Source organism: Chlamydotis macqueenii, chromosome 1 (assembly GCF_036417535.1).
Source record: "Chlamydotis macqueenii isolate bChlMac1 chromosome 1, bChlMac1.mat, whole genome shotgun sequence".
NCBI classification, from domain to species: domain Eukaryota; kingdom Metazoa; phylum Chordata; class Aves; order Otidiformes; family Otididae; genus Chlamydotis; species Chlamydotis macqueenii.
In genome coordinates, this window is record NC_141556.1 from 147,210,167 (window position 1) to 147,229,658 (window position 19,492).

The following is a 19,492-nucleotide window of genomic DNA, read 5'->3' on the forward strand; positions in this document are numbered from 1 at the left end:
AGCTGTAACTCTTGCAGCTGAGCGGGGAAGGAGGACATCTTTCTACTGAAGGGTCATGGGAGTGGTCAGCTACGCCAAAGTGCTTGGGGGGCCTCCATCACAACGTGGAGCAAATCATGACCCAGAGGCCTGAGAATCTGTTGTGTCAGAGGAGTTCCTTGAGGTCCCACTCTGCCCTGAAAAAATTGTTGTTTGAGGAGGGTTTAAACCTGTGGTGAATGCTGGGTGGGTTGCGGGATGCAGGAGAGGGTTCCTGCGGGCGGAAGGTGCTGCACAGCCCCGGGCTGCTCCTCGTTTTGGGAACCTTCTTCCTTTGATTTGCAGAACTTGAAAATAATTTGGCATAGAGTGAGCCATCGGTTGAGAAGTGTGGGAGGAGTTGGCCTGTGTTAAAGGCAGTCTTTTTTCACCACCTCTGAAACACGGAGCCTTCAGAGGATCTAGTAACTTTTAAATTTGGAAACAAGAACACCTTAGGTTTGAAAGTACACCAGCAGCTCCAGCTCTGAGCTGGGCAAGATGCAGAAGTGACAGCACTGAAGCAGCAGAGTTTTGTCCTGAAGGACAAGATGTCTCTGCAGAGAGGGAATTCAGAAATTCATTTAATTTTGCTTTGCTTTCAGGCTTATAGATAAAGATCTGCATTTCCTCTACATCAGCAAATCTCAGATTTACAGTCTCTTGAAGATGTCCAAATGCCATTAATGTTTATTCAACAGATCTTTCTTTAATAAAATAGCTACGTCTTCTAGAGACTGTCTTAACCTGCTCAGACCCTTTTGCTATGCTGAAGAGCAGTGAAAGAATTAACGATAATCCTTCCCGTAACCCCTTTCTGCCTTTCCAGATTTAACATGGGAAGTGTTTAATATTTGGAAGCTGAAAGTTCTAATGCATATACTCCTTGAACAAATCACACCACCTTTTCAGGAATAGGAGATTTTTTTTTTTTTTTTTTTTTTTTTTTTTTTTTCCAACTAGAGCAAGAGCAAAAAAATTTAAAAAGGTGGCGGGATCTCATCTCACATAAAGAAAAAATAAACAGTAGCCATAGTGAATGGGCACTCCTCTGTTTTTTTTCATGCCGCCTGCCAAATTGCAGCATTGTTTGCTACATGCCTTTTTATGAAGGCTGGGAAGTCATGCCTGCTGTTAAGCTGCTGGTGTGTGCTTCGAGGATTCCTGCTGCTTCCAGGGGCCACTGCAGCCCAACTGCCTTCAAAACCTGGGTGCACTGAACTGGACCACTGTCTTCGAGCTGCTCGACCAGGGGACGGCTGGTGATGGCACCGCACCTTGCAAGCAGTGGGATGGGACCTGTGTCCTGCTCTCCTCATCTCCACCCTCATCCCCTCTGCTCCACTCTGCCAAGGAGAGGTGTACTGGAACATCCTGCCTGGCCTCTGGCATCTGCTCCAAAAGGACATAGATCTCTAATAGGTCTCACGCTGTTTTCAGCCTGCCCTGGGATGTCCCACAAGGCATCAATCACCCATATTTAGACTGCACAAACTGAACCACAGGATGCTGGCAGTCCAGGCTTGGCTGCTTGCTGGAGGAAGGGGAAGTCAGACTCTTGTTTCTTCAGTTTTCCCTCCACATCCATGATCTTGTTGCTTTGCTTTTGTGGTGTTGGCCGCTCTCCTCCAGATCTGGCGAGGCGGCGAATGTGCCTGGTGCTTTTCTGCTGGAAGCGTCGGTTGCCATTTCCTGGTCTCAAATGGCTGCTGCAGAGGAACTGCAAATACTTGTGTAAGGCACCGGCCCTGGCAATATTTAGCTGTTCCTTAATATGTGATCTATCTGTAGCAGCTTTTACCCAGGAACATCAAAGTGCTTTTTTAAATAAACATTTATGAATTATGCCTGATAACACAACTATAAAGTTAGTATTTTTATAGATTAAAAAAACCCAGAGGAAATTGAGTTACATGTTCAAAATTGCAAAGGAAGTCTATGGCTAGGGTGGAAATGTGTCATCTCCTTCCAGACCTCTCTTCTTGAGATGCTTTCTCCCACCTCACAGTGTCTCATGGTAACAAACAGCCCAGATTTGTGTGTGTTCATGCATCTCCTTCAATGTGCCTCACGTTGCTCGAGATTTCAGTTTCCTTGTGAACTTTTCTTCTGTGAATGGTTTTGAAGCTTCTGGTAGTTTTCATGGCAAAGCTGGAAAACTAGATTTGGGTATGGGGTGAGGGGGTCAACGTCTGGAGTTTCTCCTGGGAATCAGCTCTCTTGGATCCTGGCAATCTTCCCATCTCCACATTGTTTTCCAACCCTGAACCCATGGTCGGTGGGAGGACCTTTCTGACGCTTCTGTGTTCTCTTGTAAGCAGAGGGTTAGAGCTACCTACTGGGTTTAACAGGAAGAAGAGCTGGTTGGTGTGTTTTATCTTTCAGAGCAAAGACAGTGTGCAAGTGCATGCTCTTTATCTACTGGATGCTAAGGCTGTTTCCTCTGAGGAAGTGGAAAGTGGTACAAGGAAGCCATCATTTAATTTCTGTAGTAGCAGATTTGGCAGGATGTGGCGTGAAAAGAGTAGAAAGAAGCATTTGCAGACTGTGAAGATTTAGAGAAGTGGTCGTAAGGGTAGAAATACAGATGCTGTTTGGGTCAGACTGTCACTGAATGCATGAATTGCAGGAAAAATGGTAGCAATGCTAACATCTAAATGCATGTAGAAGTTTCTCCACAAATCATTTATATGTTCAGAGGTCCTCTGGCACAGCTGCTAGTTTCAGAAGTAGTTTGGCTGAGAGTTTATGGGCATCTAAAGAGTTTTGCAAAAGCATTTAATAGACATTTGTTTCTTAACTTTTAAAATTTTTGTTATTGTACCTTTCAGGGGCCTTAACTGTTTTGGTTTTGTAGACTTGGGAAGCACTTCATATGTTCTAGGTATTGCAGCAGACAAATAATACAGACTTTTTTTTTTCCTGTCTTTGAACATCAAGCCATTTTTTTTACCGCACCAAGTTTGAGGTACCTGTATTTGAGTGTTGACCTTTTGGTCACGGCTGAAGTGGTGGGAAGGACAAGTGGAGTCCAGTCCTGGAAGCGCCTGTGTCTAACTGCGGTGGAAAGAAGCGTTGCTAACTCTCATTAACGGCATCATTAAATGGATAAACCTTTTAAATCTAGCTTTGAGGAGCCAAATTATCTTAATCTTGTGTTGGCAACAAGTCACTGATACTGTAGAGGCAATTTTTTTTTTTTTTCCATTAGGAATGAAATTTGGCGCTCTGAAGAGAGACTCCTCTGTACAAAGAGCACATGGGTGGGTTGCGACGGTAGCTGTGATTCCTAAATCCTGGAATTCCCTCATCCTTATAATCTCTTGTGTGCACACTTGTTTCCTGGGCTTGTCTGCCGTAATGGCCTGCTGTCACATGTTGGCTTCCTAGCAGAAACTAGGCAGGCATCCTTTGTGAGGGCCATAAAGGTGCTGTAAACAGGCCCTTTTTCTTCCTCTTCCTCCTCTTCCTCTCTTTTGTATGGCTTCCAGCTTTCTGGAATGAGTGTCACTTCTGTGAGTATATCCATGAGATAGATTTCTTTGGCTGAGTTTGGGACTTTAAAGCGAGTAGAGATGTTGGGAAAGGAGCTCCCTTGTTCCCCTCCGCTCCCTCGGTTGACCTGTGATTGCAGGTCACTCTTGCCTGAGCGGTAGCCCTGTGAGCATATCTCATGCAATCCTGTATCAGGTAATCCTGATTGAAGAAAGAAAGGCTTTGCTCATCATTCACGAGGTGATTCTAGCTGGGGGAGGTGAAATCCTAACAATACTTGAATTTATTAGGTATTCTCGCTTGAGCTCCTCTTTTCTGAGATGAATGGAGCCGTCGTAGCTGGGAGCACTGAAGATCTGATGTGGAGGAAGAGATGAAAGATAAGGCTGTGCTTGCACTTACATGCTGTATCTTCAGCTCCCTTGCCATTGACCGATCCACCAGTAAAAATACTCTCTTGTTTGTTTGCAGTCCTTACCTTCTGTCTCCCAGGGCTCTGCCAAGGCCAAGATGGACTTGCAGACTCACCTTCTCTCCGGTCTTTTCCACAGGGCAGCCTGGAGAGACGTAGCCTGAAGGCCTCCTTTTTAAGTGAATTTCCTTGAAGAAATCAGACTTAAGCATATCATGTCCCTTCTAGTTTGTTTGCTTGGAACACATTGGCACGGAGGCGCCTGTGCTTTGAATGGTTTCTGTCTCGAGGCAGAACTAAATCTTGTCATTAGTAAGTGTGTACTTACCATTGAGTGTGTGACACGTTCATGGGAGTCATAAAAGTAAAAATCAACTTCTGCCTGTGACGGACGTGAAAATGAAGACTAGAAAGCTGGAGTGATCTACTTTGAACTCACAGTCACAGATTCTCCTGATCGTTTTAAGTTGCTTTTACTGAAGCTGAAGATTTTCATGTAGCAGTCAACTAGACTGGTTGCTTTTTCTCACTTGCTGCTTCTTGTTGGATTTCACTCACTGGTTTCAATGCTAACTACAAATGCAAGTGGCAAACAGTATAATTAAGTAGATTAAATCTCTCTCAGCTACAGGCTTATTCACATAATGGAGAAATGTTGGTTTTCTTTTTTTTTTTTTTTTCCTTTTTTCTTTGGAATAGTGTCTCCTGAAATTCTTAAACTAATGAGCAGACTAAATCAAAGCTGTGCATTATCTGTTTTTAAATATGTACAGAAGATGGCTTGTAAGCTACTGAAGCATTAGTAAAAAAATGAAAATAAAAAGTAGAGTCATCAAAATCAATTAAAATAAAATTAAGCATGTGCTAATTTTGCTGAAATGGAGTGCTGGCATTTGCCAGTAACTTGCATTTGCTTGTTTTCTCTGCCCTAGCCACTCGGTTGCATATTGAGAAGCTCTTGGTCTGTGCTCCCTGTAGGAACTTGGATGTTACAGCTCCTCAGTTTTAACTTTTTGGGTCTTGGATGATTTTGCCTCGGATCCTGTTAGCTTTGCTTCCTTCTTGGTTGCACTTACAGTTTGTGGCAAAAATAGGAAGCCCGTGTAGCTTTTCACCAATGGAAGGTAAAACCTTCTTCCCTTCTTTCTTCAGTACTGGGCATCTTTCATACTTCCAGCTTTGAATTCTCGTTTATTTGAACTCCAGCCCAGTGTAATATCAAATTAAGCTTTTGGGGTTTTCTTGATGTTTCAGATGGAAATTCATTGGAGGCTTATAGCCTGGTTTTATTTGTTTATTTTCTTTCCAGGCATTTCTGTTTGAGATGTGCTGTAGCTGGATGAGGAGTAAGAGTATCACAAGAACCCCATTCTTTTTACCTGTTTTTGACTAAAACATCCTCCCAGACCCTGATCTAGGTAGAGCAGGACCTTTGGGACAGACCTGTGTGTCTGGGAGGACTTGATTGCCCTGCGTCAGGCTGTGTGTAGCTGCGGCGGGTGCTCCCAGGGTGCCTTTGGGAGGATCAGAGAGCCACCAGCTTTCCCTTGGAAAGAGCCGGTTGTAGGAGCCTGCCTCCCTGCCGTAGACAGAGTCAGGCAGAGGTGAGTGCTGATGGAAAACGTGTTTTGAGGAGGGATGCGTGGGTGTTTTTCACCTTCACCGAGCAGCATCTCGGCACAGCTTTGCTGGAGCTGGGGCTGCCAGGGTCGCACAGGGCTGCGCCTTGGCGGCAGCCCCCAACCTTCTTTCCCTTGACACCCTCTAGTTTCTGGATTTGGGTAGTTTCCCTGGGTGCTGAAGCACCCTCACCTACTGGGCTGGTGGGTGGGATGAACTTCTGATTTCCATCAGGGTCTTCTCGCCCAGGGAAGGTGATGCGAGTGGTGAAGCGGTGGTTGGTGCTCAGGTTTAGAGCATCGTGCTGTTGTCAGCCCTTAATTCAGCTGTGTGTTTGATGGGGCTGCCCCACGCTTGGCATAAATATGCATCCGTGTCTTCAAACACGGCTCGTAATTGACAGCACGTTGCACTAAATCTTACCTTGTATGTGCTTCTCCTGGTGATCCATTGGTTCAGTGAAATTGCTCTAAGAGTGAAGTATTACTCTCACTCTTGTCTCAAAAGACAAGCCCTTGGACTTGTTATGAATTTTCCTGTGACAGCAGTTGCAATAGCTGTGCATTGTATAATTGAGCAATCAATTCCAGCATGCTATATTGATGTTTTCGGCGCAGACACATGATTACAATAAACTGTAATGCTCTTTCAGTAATTAGGCAAGTGGCTGTAAATTTAAAAGGCAAACTTTAAAAGCATTGTAACTTTTGGAAATCTAGTTTTATTACAATTTAAAAAATAATTACTTCGTTTTAGCTCTCCTCAGAGTTCTGTAAATTGGGACGGGCGCAGCTGGCATGCACAGACCCCTCCCCAGCATCTCGGAAATCCAGTCCTGCTAGTGATACAGCATTCAGACTGGTGGAAAGGATTTTGTTTTCTTTTCCTGATGTGGAGAGAAGGGAGTAGAAAAAGTAGTAGGGCAGCATCACAGCTGATTTAATTTTGTTTTCAGTGCATGACACTTAATTGGAAGATTGCTTAATTCTAGGAACTCCTGTTCCGCACCACATAATGTATTTAGGTCATGGCTGTAGCATTTGGTCAGGGTACCTGATTGTGTTTGACGTGACTGTTTTTACAGATTCGGGTGGTGATTTGAGTAAATGATAGGTAGCTTTTGAGGCAGCGTTGCTCCAGCTTTCCTCTGTAGGTAGATTTGCATACATCCTAGGAAACTGTGACTGAGTAAATACCTTAAAACAAGTCAAAGGCTTCTATGTTTTTAAAATGTATTTAGTTCTAGTTCCCCTCTTCAATCCTGTTGTGAAGTTGGAAGTGGTGGAAAGGAATGATGAGAGATAAAATTTGGCTATAGCTTTAGCATTACATATATCTGTGTTTGTAGGATTACAAATTTTTGAGTTTAATTTCTGTGTAGAATTGAGCAGTGTCTTCACTTGTGACTTCTTAACCGGAAACTACACCCTCTTACTGGAGATTTCTGGGTTTTTCCCCACCTGGGTCTGTCTCTGAGCAGCAGTGGCTGAGGTGACCGGTTATTTCGCGAAGACCCACTCAGCAGGAGGGGGTGTGCTGGCTCCAGCTGTGCTGCAAACCAGATGTGGCTGGGTACATCCCTCGCAGTCAGCTTCGTCTGCTCTTGGAGACGCCAGAGTATGGGCAGATATGTGGGATCTTTCACAACTGCCTCTTTGGAAAACACCCAGCCGAGGATGGAAACTGGGTGTGTAGGGCGCTCCTGAGTTGGGCCTGAACCGTCGCTGGAGCAGTTTTTTCGGTTTGGGTTTGCCAGGGGCTGGGACTTCAATCTGACCTATTTACAGGCTCTCGTTTCCGTATCTATATTTAAGGGAGATGAGGTGATGGGCCAGGAGATGGTCAACCCATTGTAGTCGTCAGGAGAAGCTGCCTGCTTCCTTTGTTGTGCATCTGCCCTCAGCAAGCCAGGACCCTGTCCAGGCTCACGCTGTGCCCCCACTGCCTCTCCCCTCCACAAGAGCACGGCTACTGGGATGCTTGTGGGGCCAGAGGGACGGCCTTGGTGCCTGTGCTGGGGGGTTATTTGGGCTTGAGGTGCCCACCACTCCCTTCTTCCTTCCTTTTTGCTGCCTGGGAATCGGTGCAGTGTTAGAGAGATTTCATGGATGGTGATGCTGGGATAAAGTGCCCAGCTATCAGTGGTTACAAAATGTATTAGTCGTCCTCCACAGCTGAATTTTGGTTCTCACTCCTCTTTTCCAGTCCAGAGCAATACCGAGTTGTCCTATTTGTTCCAGTTTGCTGAATGATTTACAACCAAAATCTTGGCCTTTCCAACTAACAATTTTTATATTACCTCTAATGATGGTTGTGCTCCAGAGTAGTGACTTGTGGTCAGCAGGAATAGCTGGTGTTGGATTGGGAGCTGAATAATGCTTATCTGTAGTGTCATGAGAAAAGATTTTTTTTTTTTTTTTTCCCCCAAGGGCAATTTGTTGTTAGAAATGCTTAAATAAACCCAACAGAATCTGCAATGTATATCCAACCTACAGTTACAGAAGGCATGTGAAACTAAAGTTTCACAAATGCTTTTGCACCAAAATAACTTGCTTAATCTGCATTATATTTGTACCCTGAGCACACTGCAGGGCAAGTGGGGACCGGCTGCGGTGATGGTAGCACCGTGGGCTTGCGTTCCAAGTCCTCCCGAGGAATTTCTTTCCCTTTTTGTTTGCCACAGCTTGGTCTGTGAAGGCCCGTAGTGTGTTATTTAAGAGTGGTGAACGTGTTTTGACTAGTTTTTGTGAGGCACTTCGTGTTTTCTTGAGTAGTCGGTGAAAAGTAATAATCGGAGAACGCGCAGGCTCCTTTTCCTTGGTGAGCGCCGTTCTTTTCCATGGATTAACCTGCGAGCTGAGTACGTTGCATAATGGCTTTTCTGTCCTGTGGCCCTTTCGCGTAATAAACCCAGTGGCCACAGGCTTTGGGAATGCAACTTAAATACTACCCAGGTAGCGACTGAGAGGAAATTGTGTTCAATTTGATCCTTCTTTTGCCAAATAAGTAAATAAAGGGGCCCCATGACCTCTGAGGTTGGGGTTTTGTTGTTGGCAAGTCTGGTACAGAAAGGGTTGTTAGCACAGGTTTGGGTTTCTGAGTCAGGCTCCCATGCTGACAAAGCAGAAATAGTTTGAGGCCTGAAAATACTGCCTGAGTATTTGAAAATAGTTTGTGTGGACACAAAGCTGTTTACAGATTGCTTGCTGGCCACGTGCCAGTGTCTCAAGGACAAGGTGTTTTTGGCTTTTGGCTTTTTTTTTTTTTTTTTCTTTAGAATCACAGATGTACTTGGCAGGGTATCAGAAGTTAAAAAAGCTGGAAAGAGTGTTCTGCTGCAAGTCCTCATTTAATTAAAATACATCTGACTTTAGGCTAAATGTGTGTTTTGCCTCTTGCAAACAAGTTGGGAAAATATTTCTTAATTTTCTCTTATGTATGAGGTACGAGTATAAAACACGGTCCCCGCTCATGTGGCTGCTATGCTAGCTGATGTGATCCTTTTTAAGAGTACCTCCTCCTGTAGTACTCCCCCAGCGTATCTTTTTCCCTAGAAGGTGTGTTTTAGTTTCAGCAGTTGCTGCTAAGCAAATTATGGCTCCCTAGTCCATAATGGCGAGGAGATGTGACTAACTGGAAGTGGCACTGGTGATGTTTGTAATAGCTGAATAAAGAGATGCCAGCCAGTGTCTGCTGTTCGTAGGAAAAGCGAAAAGCCCTAAACCACGTGGTTCCAGCCCTTTGTTGTGTGCTGTAGCACTGGAGGACTGTTGACAGTTGGACTCGAATTGAATTTTTATATATATACACACACATATATATGTGTGTGTGTGTGTCTATATATATATGTATAAAAATAAATGTATATTTAAGGGTTCTTTGACTTTTCTCTCTTACTGCTAATGTTTCAGAGTCTTTTAAAGCTTGCAGATGTGAAAGTCTTTCATTTTAACTGTGTTGAAATAAAACTCATTACGCAGCCTGACTTCCCTGCTCTACTCGGCTGGGTTGTTCCACAGGGATGGTATAAATGGAAATAGTTCTCCTGTCCCTTGCCCCACATTAATATTAAGGTGTCCAATGACAGCTTCGGGTCCTCTCCATGCAATATGTGTGTTAGCATCTCCTGGTGCCGCTGGACAAAAGGCCGAACGTGGCAGTGCGTGCGTTGGGCCTCTCCTTGTCCAGCGGGCTGAATCAACAACAGCAAACCCAAAAATGTATTAAAAAGGGAAACAGAAGCAGTGGAGCCAATTGTTCTCCCTTTTCACTTCCCCTTCCACCATGTCTTTTGCATTTGCAATGAGTATCTATCTACTAGTCCTAGAAGGCAGCAAGGCTGGTAGGGTGTGCGTGGTCTTGGTTTTCCTTCTCTGGTGGCATACGACCTCTGGCAATGTTGCCCAAGAGAGTGCAGCCTGCTTAAAATGACATCAGTACATGGCCAGGCAGGGATTAACTATGGTTTTGATCTTTTTTTTTTTTTTTTTCCCCCAAAGAAAACTATGGCTTTTGTGACATTTCTGTGTACCTAACACTTAAATTAGTGTGGGACATCTCGCCTCATGTTTCAGAAGGCACGTGCCCAGCACCACGGTGGTTTCTCAGCAGCTTCTCGGTGGTGAGCAGAGTGAAATGGGCCCAGGCTTGCCTGGGTTAGCAGAGGGCCAGGGTGTAAATTGCTCCATTGGGTCGGAATGCTCAGATTTGCACGTCCAGGGGTGACGAGTTAAATGTCGATATTAATTAATTTAAAAAGCAAACAAACAAAGAGAAGTGGCCCCGGGCTCTTTTTATCCAGCTTGTCTCGATGTCACTCTGGGGAGGTGACTGGCAGACTCTGCCCTTTATCTGCTGTCTCGCTCAGCTAAGGAGATGCCTGCCTGGTGTCAAAGCCCCTGTCCACCTGCGCGGGGACCCAGGTGGGTCAGTTTGGGCTGCACTTGCTCTGAGGTAGAAGCCAAGTGTGATGCATGATGTCTCTCTGAAGTGGCACCAGGGGCTGGTGATAGCAGGGTGGCACCTGGTGAGTACCGGGCTCGCTCTGGTGACCTGTGGTGGTCCCCTGATTCACCTGGTTGACACTGGCCTGCCAAATCAGGCCTGCCTCTCCTTCGGCCAGTGGCCAAGATCCAATGGAGAGCTTTTGATGATGAAAATGGCTGCTGAAGTATAAGATGAGAAATCATCTCTTATCTGTAGCCCATGTATTTTAAATCTACAAGCACATGTTTTGTCATTTTAGTCTAAATTCTTCTCTTGATAGTCTCCATCTAGCTTGGTTTTAATTATAGTTGCCAGAAAGAAACTGTTCTGCATAAAAGAGAGCATTGAAGCAGGTCTGAAGAGACAAATCAGTGTTAGGAGGGGTGGATTTAGTGACTGGTAAAGCCGTTAAGGTAGGGTGAAGAACTAATCTGAATGAGAGCTGGACACAGCAGATTTTAGCTGATGTTTCCAGAGGAAGCCAAAAGTACTCTGAGCCAACCATGTCTGTGTGGGAGGTTGTTTCTACCCTGGTTTCATTCTTTTCTTTTGTTTTAGGGTTTTGGTTTTTTTTTTTTAATGTCTTTCAGCAATGCCCCAACGGAATTACATAGGTAAGTTTTTAAAACCAGAGAAAAGTAAAGTACAAGCAGTAATAAGGTTAGAGGTAGCTCTTCTCTTTTTGGAGAGGACTGAGGCAGTCCATTATAAGAGAAAAAGGGTGACAGTGTGTTTAGTGAAGGTCACTAGATCTGGACATAGCCTGGTGGTGACTGGAAAGATGGGATGATGATCGAAGAAGCATCGCATCTGGGGCAGGATGCTCTGGGTGGCCACTTATGGAGCAGCAAAGCAAGGGTGCTGGGAGTTAGCAGAGATGCGTTGTAACTCTGAGCTCTGCTGTTGACCTGTTGTGATCCTGGGAAAGTTTGATTGTGGCTCTCTGCCATGGTTTTCCCACCATCTTTTTTTTTTTTTTTTTCTTTTCTTTTCTTTCCTTTTTCCTATTTAGGCAATGAGCTGTTTGGGAGAAGGAAATGCCTCTGGGTAATGTATATCCAGCATCTTTCAAAAAGGGAAAGCTACCACAAAACTAGCAATCGAAGTAAAAAATCAGTGCATAGGACTCTCTTTTTCCTTACTAGCAGGTAACATCTTTTCACTCTGTCCCTGGAAGTACAGGACTGATAATAAGTGTATGTCTTTCATATTTCACAGAATGCAATTCTGTGTATGAGTAAATTGTCATTATAATTTTTCAATAGACTGCTAGTGAGCCTGTGGATGTCTAAAGCAGAATAGAGAGTATGTTGTTTTCTGTTTTGCTTTCCAGGCATTTGATGTCAAGAGTTAGACAGAGGGAAAACACAGAACCCTGTCCTGTCTTTGACTTAAACAGTGGGAGTCTTTAATAGCTTCTGGTTGGTTTGGATTTAGAAATCATCTTAACAGGAAGAAAGAACGTTGATGTTGGCCTTTTTTTCTTCTTGCATGTTTCTGTGGTGATTTGCCGTGCTTTCATACTGAGGTTGTTTGCTGATTTTTATTTTAGAAGGAGCTTCCATGCCAGATAAGCATTATTGCTTTTTTGCAAATTTATCTCCATCGCTGGAGCCTATGATTATTTAGCTTACAGAACACTGTATCAGTAGGAACAGCATTATTTTGACTACAAAGGCAACTAGGTAGTTCTTTTGCTTAAGAACATTTTATGTTTTATTTGTTTTTAACTGAGGCGGCTGTTTTCATTTTGTGCCATTCTGTCTTTTTGCTTGTCAAAAATGCATGTTCTTTTTCCTCCACAAGCATTACTCCCGTTACTTTTCACAGAGTAGACGTAGTCTTTCCAGGGAGTGGGAAGAAACATCTTGTAGAGTCCAAGTATTCTCAGTGGAAAGTTGGTTGTCTGCAACTTTCTGTGTTGGCGAGTGACAAAAAGAGCTGATGGTAAACACGCATTGGAATAATAAGTTATCATTTGTTGCACTGGTGTGTGCAGCCTAATAGCAGAGTATTGCTCCATGGCCTGTTGCCTCAGGCTGGTAGGAGTTTCGAGTCAACTAAATGAGAAGCAAATTGAAAAGTTAATTTTGTCATGGGGCCATTGTTACAGCACTACTAAGAGATGGTACCCTGGTGAGTTTTCACTTGATAACGTCTTTAAATCTAGCCTGCTGCTTCTGCATACGTTGTAGTGACTGAAATGTGAATTAGTAGACTTTTTTTTCAACTTAATTGCTCTCCTTTCCAGAACTGTCTGTATAGGATACTGGAAAATTGGAGAAGTTTTCCAAAGACTTAATTGTGTACAGTGCACAGGATAATCCAAGCTTGCAAGTCATGAGCCATGCATGCTGCCTTCCTTCCTTAATGTGTGATGTTACCCCATATTCTACTTGCACGCCACTTAGCTGAGGAACAGGCTTCCAGGAACAGTCCCCCAAAAGGCACGTTAGTACACAGGTGAGAAACTGTGTTAGTAGGAGAATGGTATTACTGTGGAATACGTATCTTGGATAATTACGGGGGGTTAGGAGGTAAATGAGTTGATAGGATTTATTTTGCATTTAATTTGCTTAGTTCTTTGATAACATTAAGGCATCATAGGGAAAAAAAAAAGCACCATGAAAACCAGCACATAACACCACTTGCCTTTGAACCTTTCCAAAACAAAAATTTTTACAGTAATAATGTGTGCAGAGGAAGAAAGAGGCAAGAAGTAGGTGTATTAACGGACTTGGAGAGTGTGAGTAGGCTTGAAATTTATGATGTTCTGCAGATTTTGGCAGTCTACCAAGGATTCCCCTTGTCCCCTCTGCTTTTCAACATGCAGAAAGCCCACTGAGATGAGAAATTAACAGCATATTGCTATCAGACATGACTGGGAATATGCTGAAGTTGTGGATTCAGTTTAAGATCCAGTTAAATGCTGCAGTGTTGCTGTGTTGGTGAGAAGAGCTGTGTTTTAAAACCCTCCGTATGTAAATGAACTTTCTGTCATCCTCATGAGAAGAAACAGGACAAGATTTGGGGCCAGCAGGCTCAACTCCATTGACTTGCTGGTCTGAACAGGCCATTTAAAAATAGAATGGTGCAGTAATGGTCTTAAAAATATTCTTACATTGCTTCTTTGGGAGGATAAACAAGTGCTTTAATATGAGTAGATTCATGAAAAGAGGGAAAGAAAGGAGGGGAGGATGCGTAAGGAGCAGCAAGGAGTTTGGAAATTTTGGTTAATAAGCATCTTAACATGGTCTAAACGAAGGGAATATGTTGGTGGGCTCTTTTCCTTGGGAGTGGGAGCCAGGCTTAGCTGACAGTGCTGACGTTTTGTCACGGTTCCCAGCCTGAGACCTGGTAAGGGACAAACTCTAACTCCTGGGATGGTGTAGCCTTTACTACCTGTTGCTGCTACGATGCAGGGCAACTTCTCCAGCCTCCTCAGTCTGTTGGCTCTGGAGACAACAGTCATCTGATGCTTGACAAGATGCATCTAGGTTGTTGTCATCTTCATTGCATATTTCATATCCGTACGTAACATTCTGGCCAGGAGACAGTTATCCTGTGATCCCCAGCCTCTGATATTGATATCTAGCAGTATTTTAAGAAACTGCTGTTTTCAGTTAGTGTGGGTTGCATTTTGCAATCTCACGGCGGTTTTTTTCAGATATTGGGATGGTAATTGCCAGCAATTTGCCAGGAGAAGCAAAACTGCAAGAACCTCTGCTATGCCCTGGGGATGAGGGAGCCTGGGACGCCCTGTGACTCCAGACAGCTCTAAAGCAGGGGCCTCCTTCTGCAAGAAGAATGCTGACCTGCTGGAGTGTTAGCTGGTGGTGTTGCTGAGGTGGTGTCTGGATGGGGCCTTAATGGTTACCACATTTATGAAGTGCCCCGAGAGTTGGATTTGAATAAATTTTAATCCCAGGAGGCTGAGTTCAGAGGGTTCCTCCTATCTGTGACTTCTGCAGTTCTTTTGTTGCATTCAACCGCTTTACGATTTTATTATTATTTTTAATGCAGACAGATTATTTTTTTTTTCCCCAAAGCAAAAGCAGGCTATGAAAATCTGAAGATCAATTTCTGAAACAGGAATGCTTAGCCATTTCATGTTGCAAGCGAAATTGTACCGGCATGCTAATAGTTTGACAAGTCTCTTCTTGAGCAGAGCTGTTAAGCAGATAAACAAACAAACAAAAACTCTGCTCATGCTTATGTGTTGTGCTTGTGATGTTTGCTTTTTTCCTCCCTCTAAAAATGTTTTTAATGAGAAGAATGTGGCTTTAAAATGTCCTTTTACTTTTCTCGTATAAATCAATGTCATGCGACTCTCCTCCCCCCAATTAATATTGTAGATGCTTAGAGGATGAATGCTCCATACATTATGAAAAGGATATTTGGAGTAAATTTTAACAATATTCTGAAATGACCAGGGTTTAAATTTGGCCTGGGATACTGAGCGCCCCACACTTCCCACAGTCTGCAGTTGCTTTGCTTTCCAGTCCCTTAGGAGGGCTATGGAGAAGCTTTTCCCGTCCCCGCTACAGAAACAGCAAAGCGAAACACGAGCAGTTGCTGCGCTCCGCCGTAGCTGTCGCGGCCCAGGATTTGATAGGGAGGAGCGGAGGCACCAGCAGGATCCTGTGAAGCTGCAGGGGAGGGACCGTTGGGCTGGTGCACGTTAGTCATCTTGAGTGGGCCCGTCTCACGGGGAGGAACGGCGTCTTGAGAAGAGCTGTGAAACTGAGCCCTGAGAAATTTCAGGCTTCTCTCTGGAAATAGCAAGCCCACCAGTAGTTCGTAGATTTAAAAAGACAGAGCAAACTTTCCATAAAATATGTGGCATCCCGTGGATGTCTTGCTACTTCGGTTTTCTCTGTGCCACTTTTTCTGCTTGGAGTATGTTCTGCCACCATTTTAGCACCCCTGCTTTGCTGCATAATGAATGGTGAACCGTATTTCGCTGTTTTTTAAAAAGTTTCTTCTTCCTCAGGCTTCCTTAGTGCTATGAGCTTTTTTTCCTCTGAGATGTCCTTGTTCCTCTCTTATCTTTAGCATACTCTTTGTACCTCAAACTGTGTTTCCTCGCGTCCTTGGCCCTTTTAGTTCCTTCCACAGAACTGTGGAAAATAGGGGCAGAGCTGAGAGGAGGCGTTTTTCCACCTCGATGTAAAACATATTCCCCTTCTCCCTTGGTGGGATGGTTAAGTCTTGAGGAGAAGACCACAGGCTTTTGTCATTAGGCAGAGGTCCAGGGTGGGAAACTGGAGTTGCATCTCTCCAGGGCTTGCTGCAAGGCTTTGGTTCAAGAAGTAGTAAGGTGAAGGTGAGGTCAGCCTTGGCCCTTGCACACATGTTACGACCTAACTTTGTTTCAAAATCCAAACCAGCATGAGACCAAGCTGTAAAAAAAAATATGCATGTAATAAAGAGAGTTTACAGAGCCAGCAGAAGCCCGAGAACAGTAATTTATTTATGTAAAGCATGTGGATTCATTAATAAGAGGAGAGCACAGCGCAATATGAGTTGTAAAAGAAAGCAGAGGCTGTGAATTCTGCATCATTTCATCAGAGTTCTTTGTGATGCACCAGCGATACCGGGCTATTACCTCCATGGAGGGCATCGTAAGGTGTGAAGGGGTCAAGATTTCTCCAAAGAGACCAGTGGTTTGGGATGCTTCAGTTCTGGGGTACCAGTCTCAAAAGAATCTGTAAGGAGTTTAAGAATTTAGTTTAGAAAAAAATACATTATGGATGTCCATCAGCTATAGTGGGTGTTCAGTGTAGGCTTCTGCCTGGGAAATGTAGAAATTGGTGAGGAGAAAAATAAAGGAACTGTGACTTTAGTGAAATGTTTTGTTGTAGTTTTTATTATTATTTGTGATAAAAATGAAGAAGTGTAGTGGATGGAGAGCTTGACTGATTCAGAGAAGAGCTTTTGTGGATGATGTTTGGGAAGGGCGTTGGGAGACCAGACTGTTTGGAAGTCTTGGGGCAGACTGCTGGGTGTGCAGTGCAGAGCTGAAAAATACCCATACTAGGACCGTTTCTAAGTGCCTGTTTAGAAAAAAAATACAGAACAGCTAATTGATATGGCTTCACCTCCTGTAAAAATATACTAGGGAAAAAAAAAGGTTTTTGTTAGAAGTCAGCTGAGGCAAGTTACAGCCCACCATGGCTGGAGGGGCCGGTTGTGCTGCCTGCCTTCCAGCCACAGAGCAAACCAGTTTAATTTCCTGACCTGCCGTTCCTCGCCCCACCCTACAGTTTGCTTTTTCTGTGTTAACTTTCTGCCATTTTAGTGATCTCAATCAGCTTATCATATGATCCGACGAGTGCCAGAACGAGCTCGGTGCTCCTGGGAGAAATATGCGACAGGAGGCTGGAGGGAGGCAGGGGAAGGAAGGGTAGGAGCTCCCCGCCACAGGAGCTGGGATCTGTTAATTCGGCTCCAGCTGTACTGAGAAACCGTACCCTTATGGTGGCGTTGCTGAAGGGAGACGACGTCTTGTTCTTGTCTAGCTGTTGTGAGACAGGCGAAGAGAGCTATTGCAGGTCTGATGCGTCACTTCAAGAAACCTCCCTTTTATTTTTTTCTTTTTGGACTAGTAAAGACCAAAACAAGGAGAAGTATCCTTTGCAACCCCCTAAGCATTTACCCCGTAAAATATTACCCAGGTATTAGGCACCACTGCATGGAAATAAAATATGCAATACGTGGAGTTTTCATTATTCTGGCTTAATGAACTAGCGGTACTGACTATGAGCTTTGCTAAAGTAAACAGACGGGAAGCTGTGAATGTAATCTGGCTGTGCTTCATCTTGATAATCATCCCTTTAATGTGGAGAAAAAGAAATAGGTTCTAAGATTTGTGTAAGAATATTTTAAGAATAAACTTTTTTTTTTTTAGCCATCTAGAGTATGTATTGCTTTTCATATAAAATACCAGAAGAGAAGGGTCTACCACAGTTGGGTAAAACCCAGTGGCTGGAGCTCTTGTCCAAATGTTTTGCTGTGTGTATGCTGAAGGGATGGATGAGATGCTGGTGCTGACAGTTCTCTCTCTTTTTCAGGGTCGTCATGTCAAAACGGGTCAGCTGGCCGCCATTAAAGTCATGGACGTTACTGAGGTTAGTAGAGGAACATTCTACTTTATTAGCAATATGGGTAAAATTTAATAATAAGTGATGGTATATGGCTTACCTTGTATTTATTTTGGAAGGCATGGTCCTTGCATATGATCGTTTGCTTTCTGTTTGCAGGACCTGACCTCTCAAGCCCATCTGCCCTTTAGGAGATTCCTGTTTGCTTGTTGTGTGCAGGGGCCTCTGGCCTTCACAAATTGCTTTGGCTGGTCCCAGGACGCATGAGCACATGTAGCACTTTCCTTTTAGAAATTTCTCAGACGAGGGGAAAAAAGACAGATTCCCTGCTTCCCGCTTTTTTCTCTTAAATGTAGCATCTTGCTTTTACCGAAAAAGAAAGTGAGGAGGCTGCTTGATGTAGAAGACAGTAGTTTGACTGGTACATTTGCAGCCTAAAAAGGGTATAAATTTATTCAAAGGAAATGGGTCCAGTAACGTTCCCAGAAGCCTGAAAGCAGAAGCATCTGCAGGAACGATGAGCAGATTGCTGGCAGAATTCAGCAGTGTAAAGCAGTAGTTGTAACTGACCCAGGGGGATTTACTGTGGAGCTTTAGATGGGAAAGATACAAAATTAACCCAGCCAAATAAATAAAAAATATATGCCCATATTTGAATCCTTAGATGTCTTGCAGTTTATACTGTTCAAAAAGCAATCAGTTTAAATTACGTCTTCAAAACAGATCAGGAAAAGCATGGGTTTTACCCTGTTGATTCCATTTGTGTTTTACAGAGTTACATCTGCAAATTAACACAACAGCTTCAGATTTAAAATCAAATTAGATCATTGACTGATGTGGCACTTCTGAAGAGAGCTTGTGCCTCTTCAAACTGAGCATCTTCTTTTTCTGAACTCCTCAATCTTATATAGGTGTTAAAGGAAAAAATATGTTAATGTGTGTTGTATGGGGCGGGGGTCTTTGCTAAGCTGGTTATATTAAGTAAAACTCCTACAAGGGTGTTGCTGCAAAATGTTTTGCATTTTGGTGTGTGTATAGGTGCCAGCAAGTAAAAATGGCCTCGGACACAAGCTCCTAGGAGAGTGTCTGGGGTGTAATGGGTAAACAGGCAGGGGAGAGAGGAAAAGGAGAAGGTAGGATTAGGTCAACTGATAGGACTTCAGTCATATCTCTAAATCTCCTTGTGATCGATGAGCAGTGTGACTGCTGCTCTCTAGCTTAAGCTGTTGTGTCTGCCAAAAGCTAGATATTCTTGCTTTGGAAGATGGCCTGATAAAAATCAATTTTCAGCTGGAGATTTTCAAAGGCTGCCTTCGTGAAGAGACAGTGCTATTTTGCTGCAGTTAACAAGCAGACAAACCAGAGAAGAACGAAGGTGCGTTGACACACAGTGAATGCTCCTTGCACGGCAAGCGTTTCCATTTGTGCAGCCGTTTTACAGAGGGCAGCTTGCTGGACTCTGCACGACAAAGGCTTCTTCCGTAACATGAAGACTGGCTGTACTGCACACTCCCTCTGTTTTTAATAGCGTATGTTAATCACAAACAGTTGTAATGGAGAGGTTGCACAGCAAAAGGAAAACAATTGAAAAATGCTCTCTGTAGTGTGGCTGAGCTCATGTTGTGGGAGATGGCTTGTATTTTGAAACTTTCTGTAATTTTTGGCTGGTTATGAAACACTAGTTGTGTATTGGCACTGTCTATCTTTTATCTCACAAGCTCATACTCTTTTAGGGAATGAAGGGCAGTCAGAGGGAGGAGTTTGGAGATGTTAGCCCCATGCAGCTTAAAAGTGGTGTCGTTCCTACCAGTGGAGCTCATGTGTTTTTGCTTCAAAGTAACGAGCCTGCGGAGGCTAA

At 43.8% G+C, this 19,492-nt stretch overlaps 1 protein-coding gene across 9 annotated transcripts in view; it reads left to right on the top strand.

Annotated features, from left to right (window-relative positions):
- MAP4K4 (mitogen-activated protein kinase kinase kinase kinase 4) overlaps window positions 1-19,492 on the top strand; it is a 165,717-nt gene that overhangs the window by 59,672 nt on the left and 86,553 nt on the right. For all 9 annotated transcript variants that reach the window (XM_086769497.1, XM_086769506.1, XM_086769529.1 and 6 more), the window contains exon 3: window positions 17,605-17,661. In XM_086769497.1, the coding sequence (XP_086625623.1) occupies window positions 17,605-17,661 (57 nt within the window). The remainder of the gene's footprint in view (window positions 1-17,604; window positions 17,662-19,492) is intronic.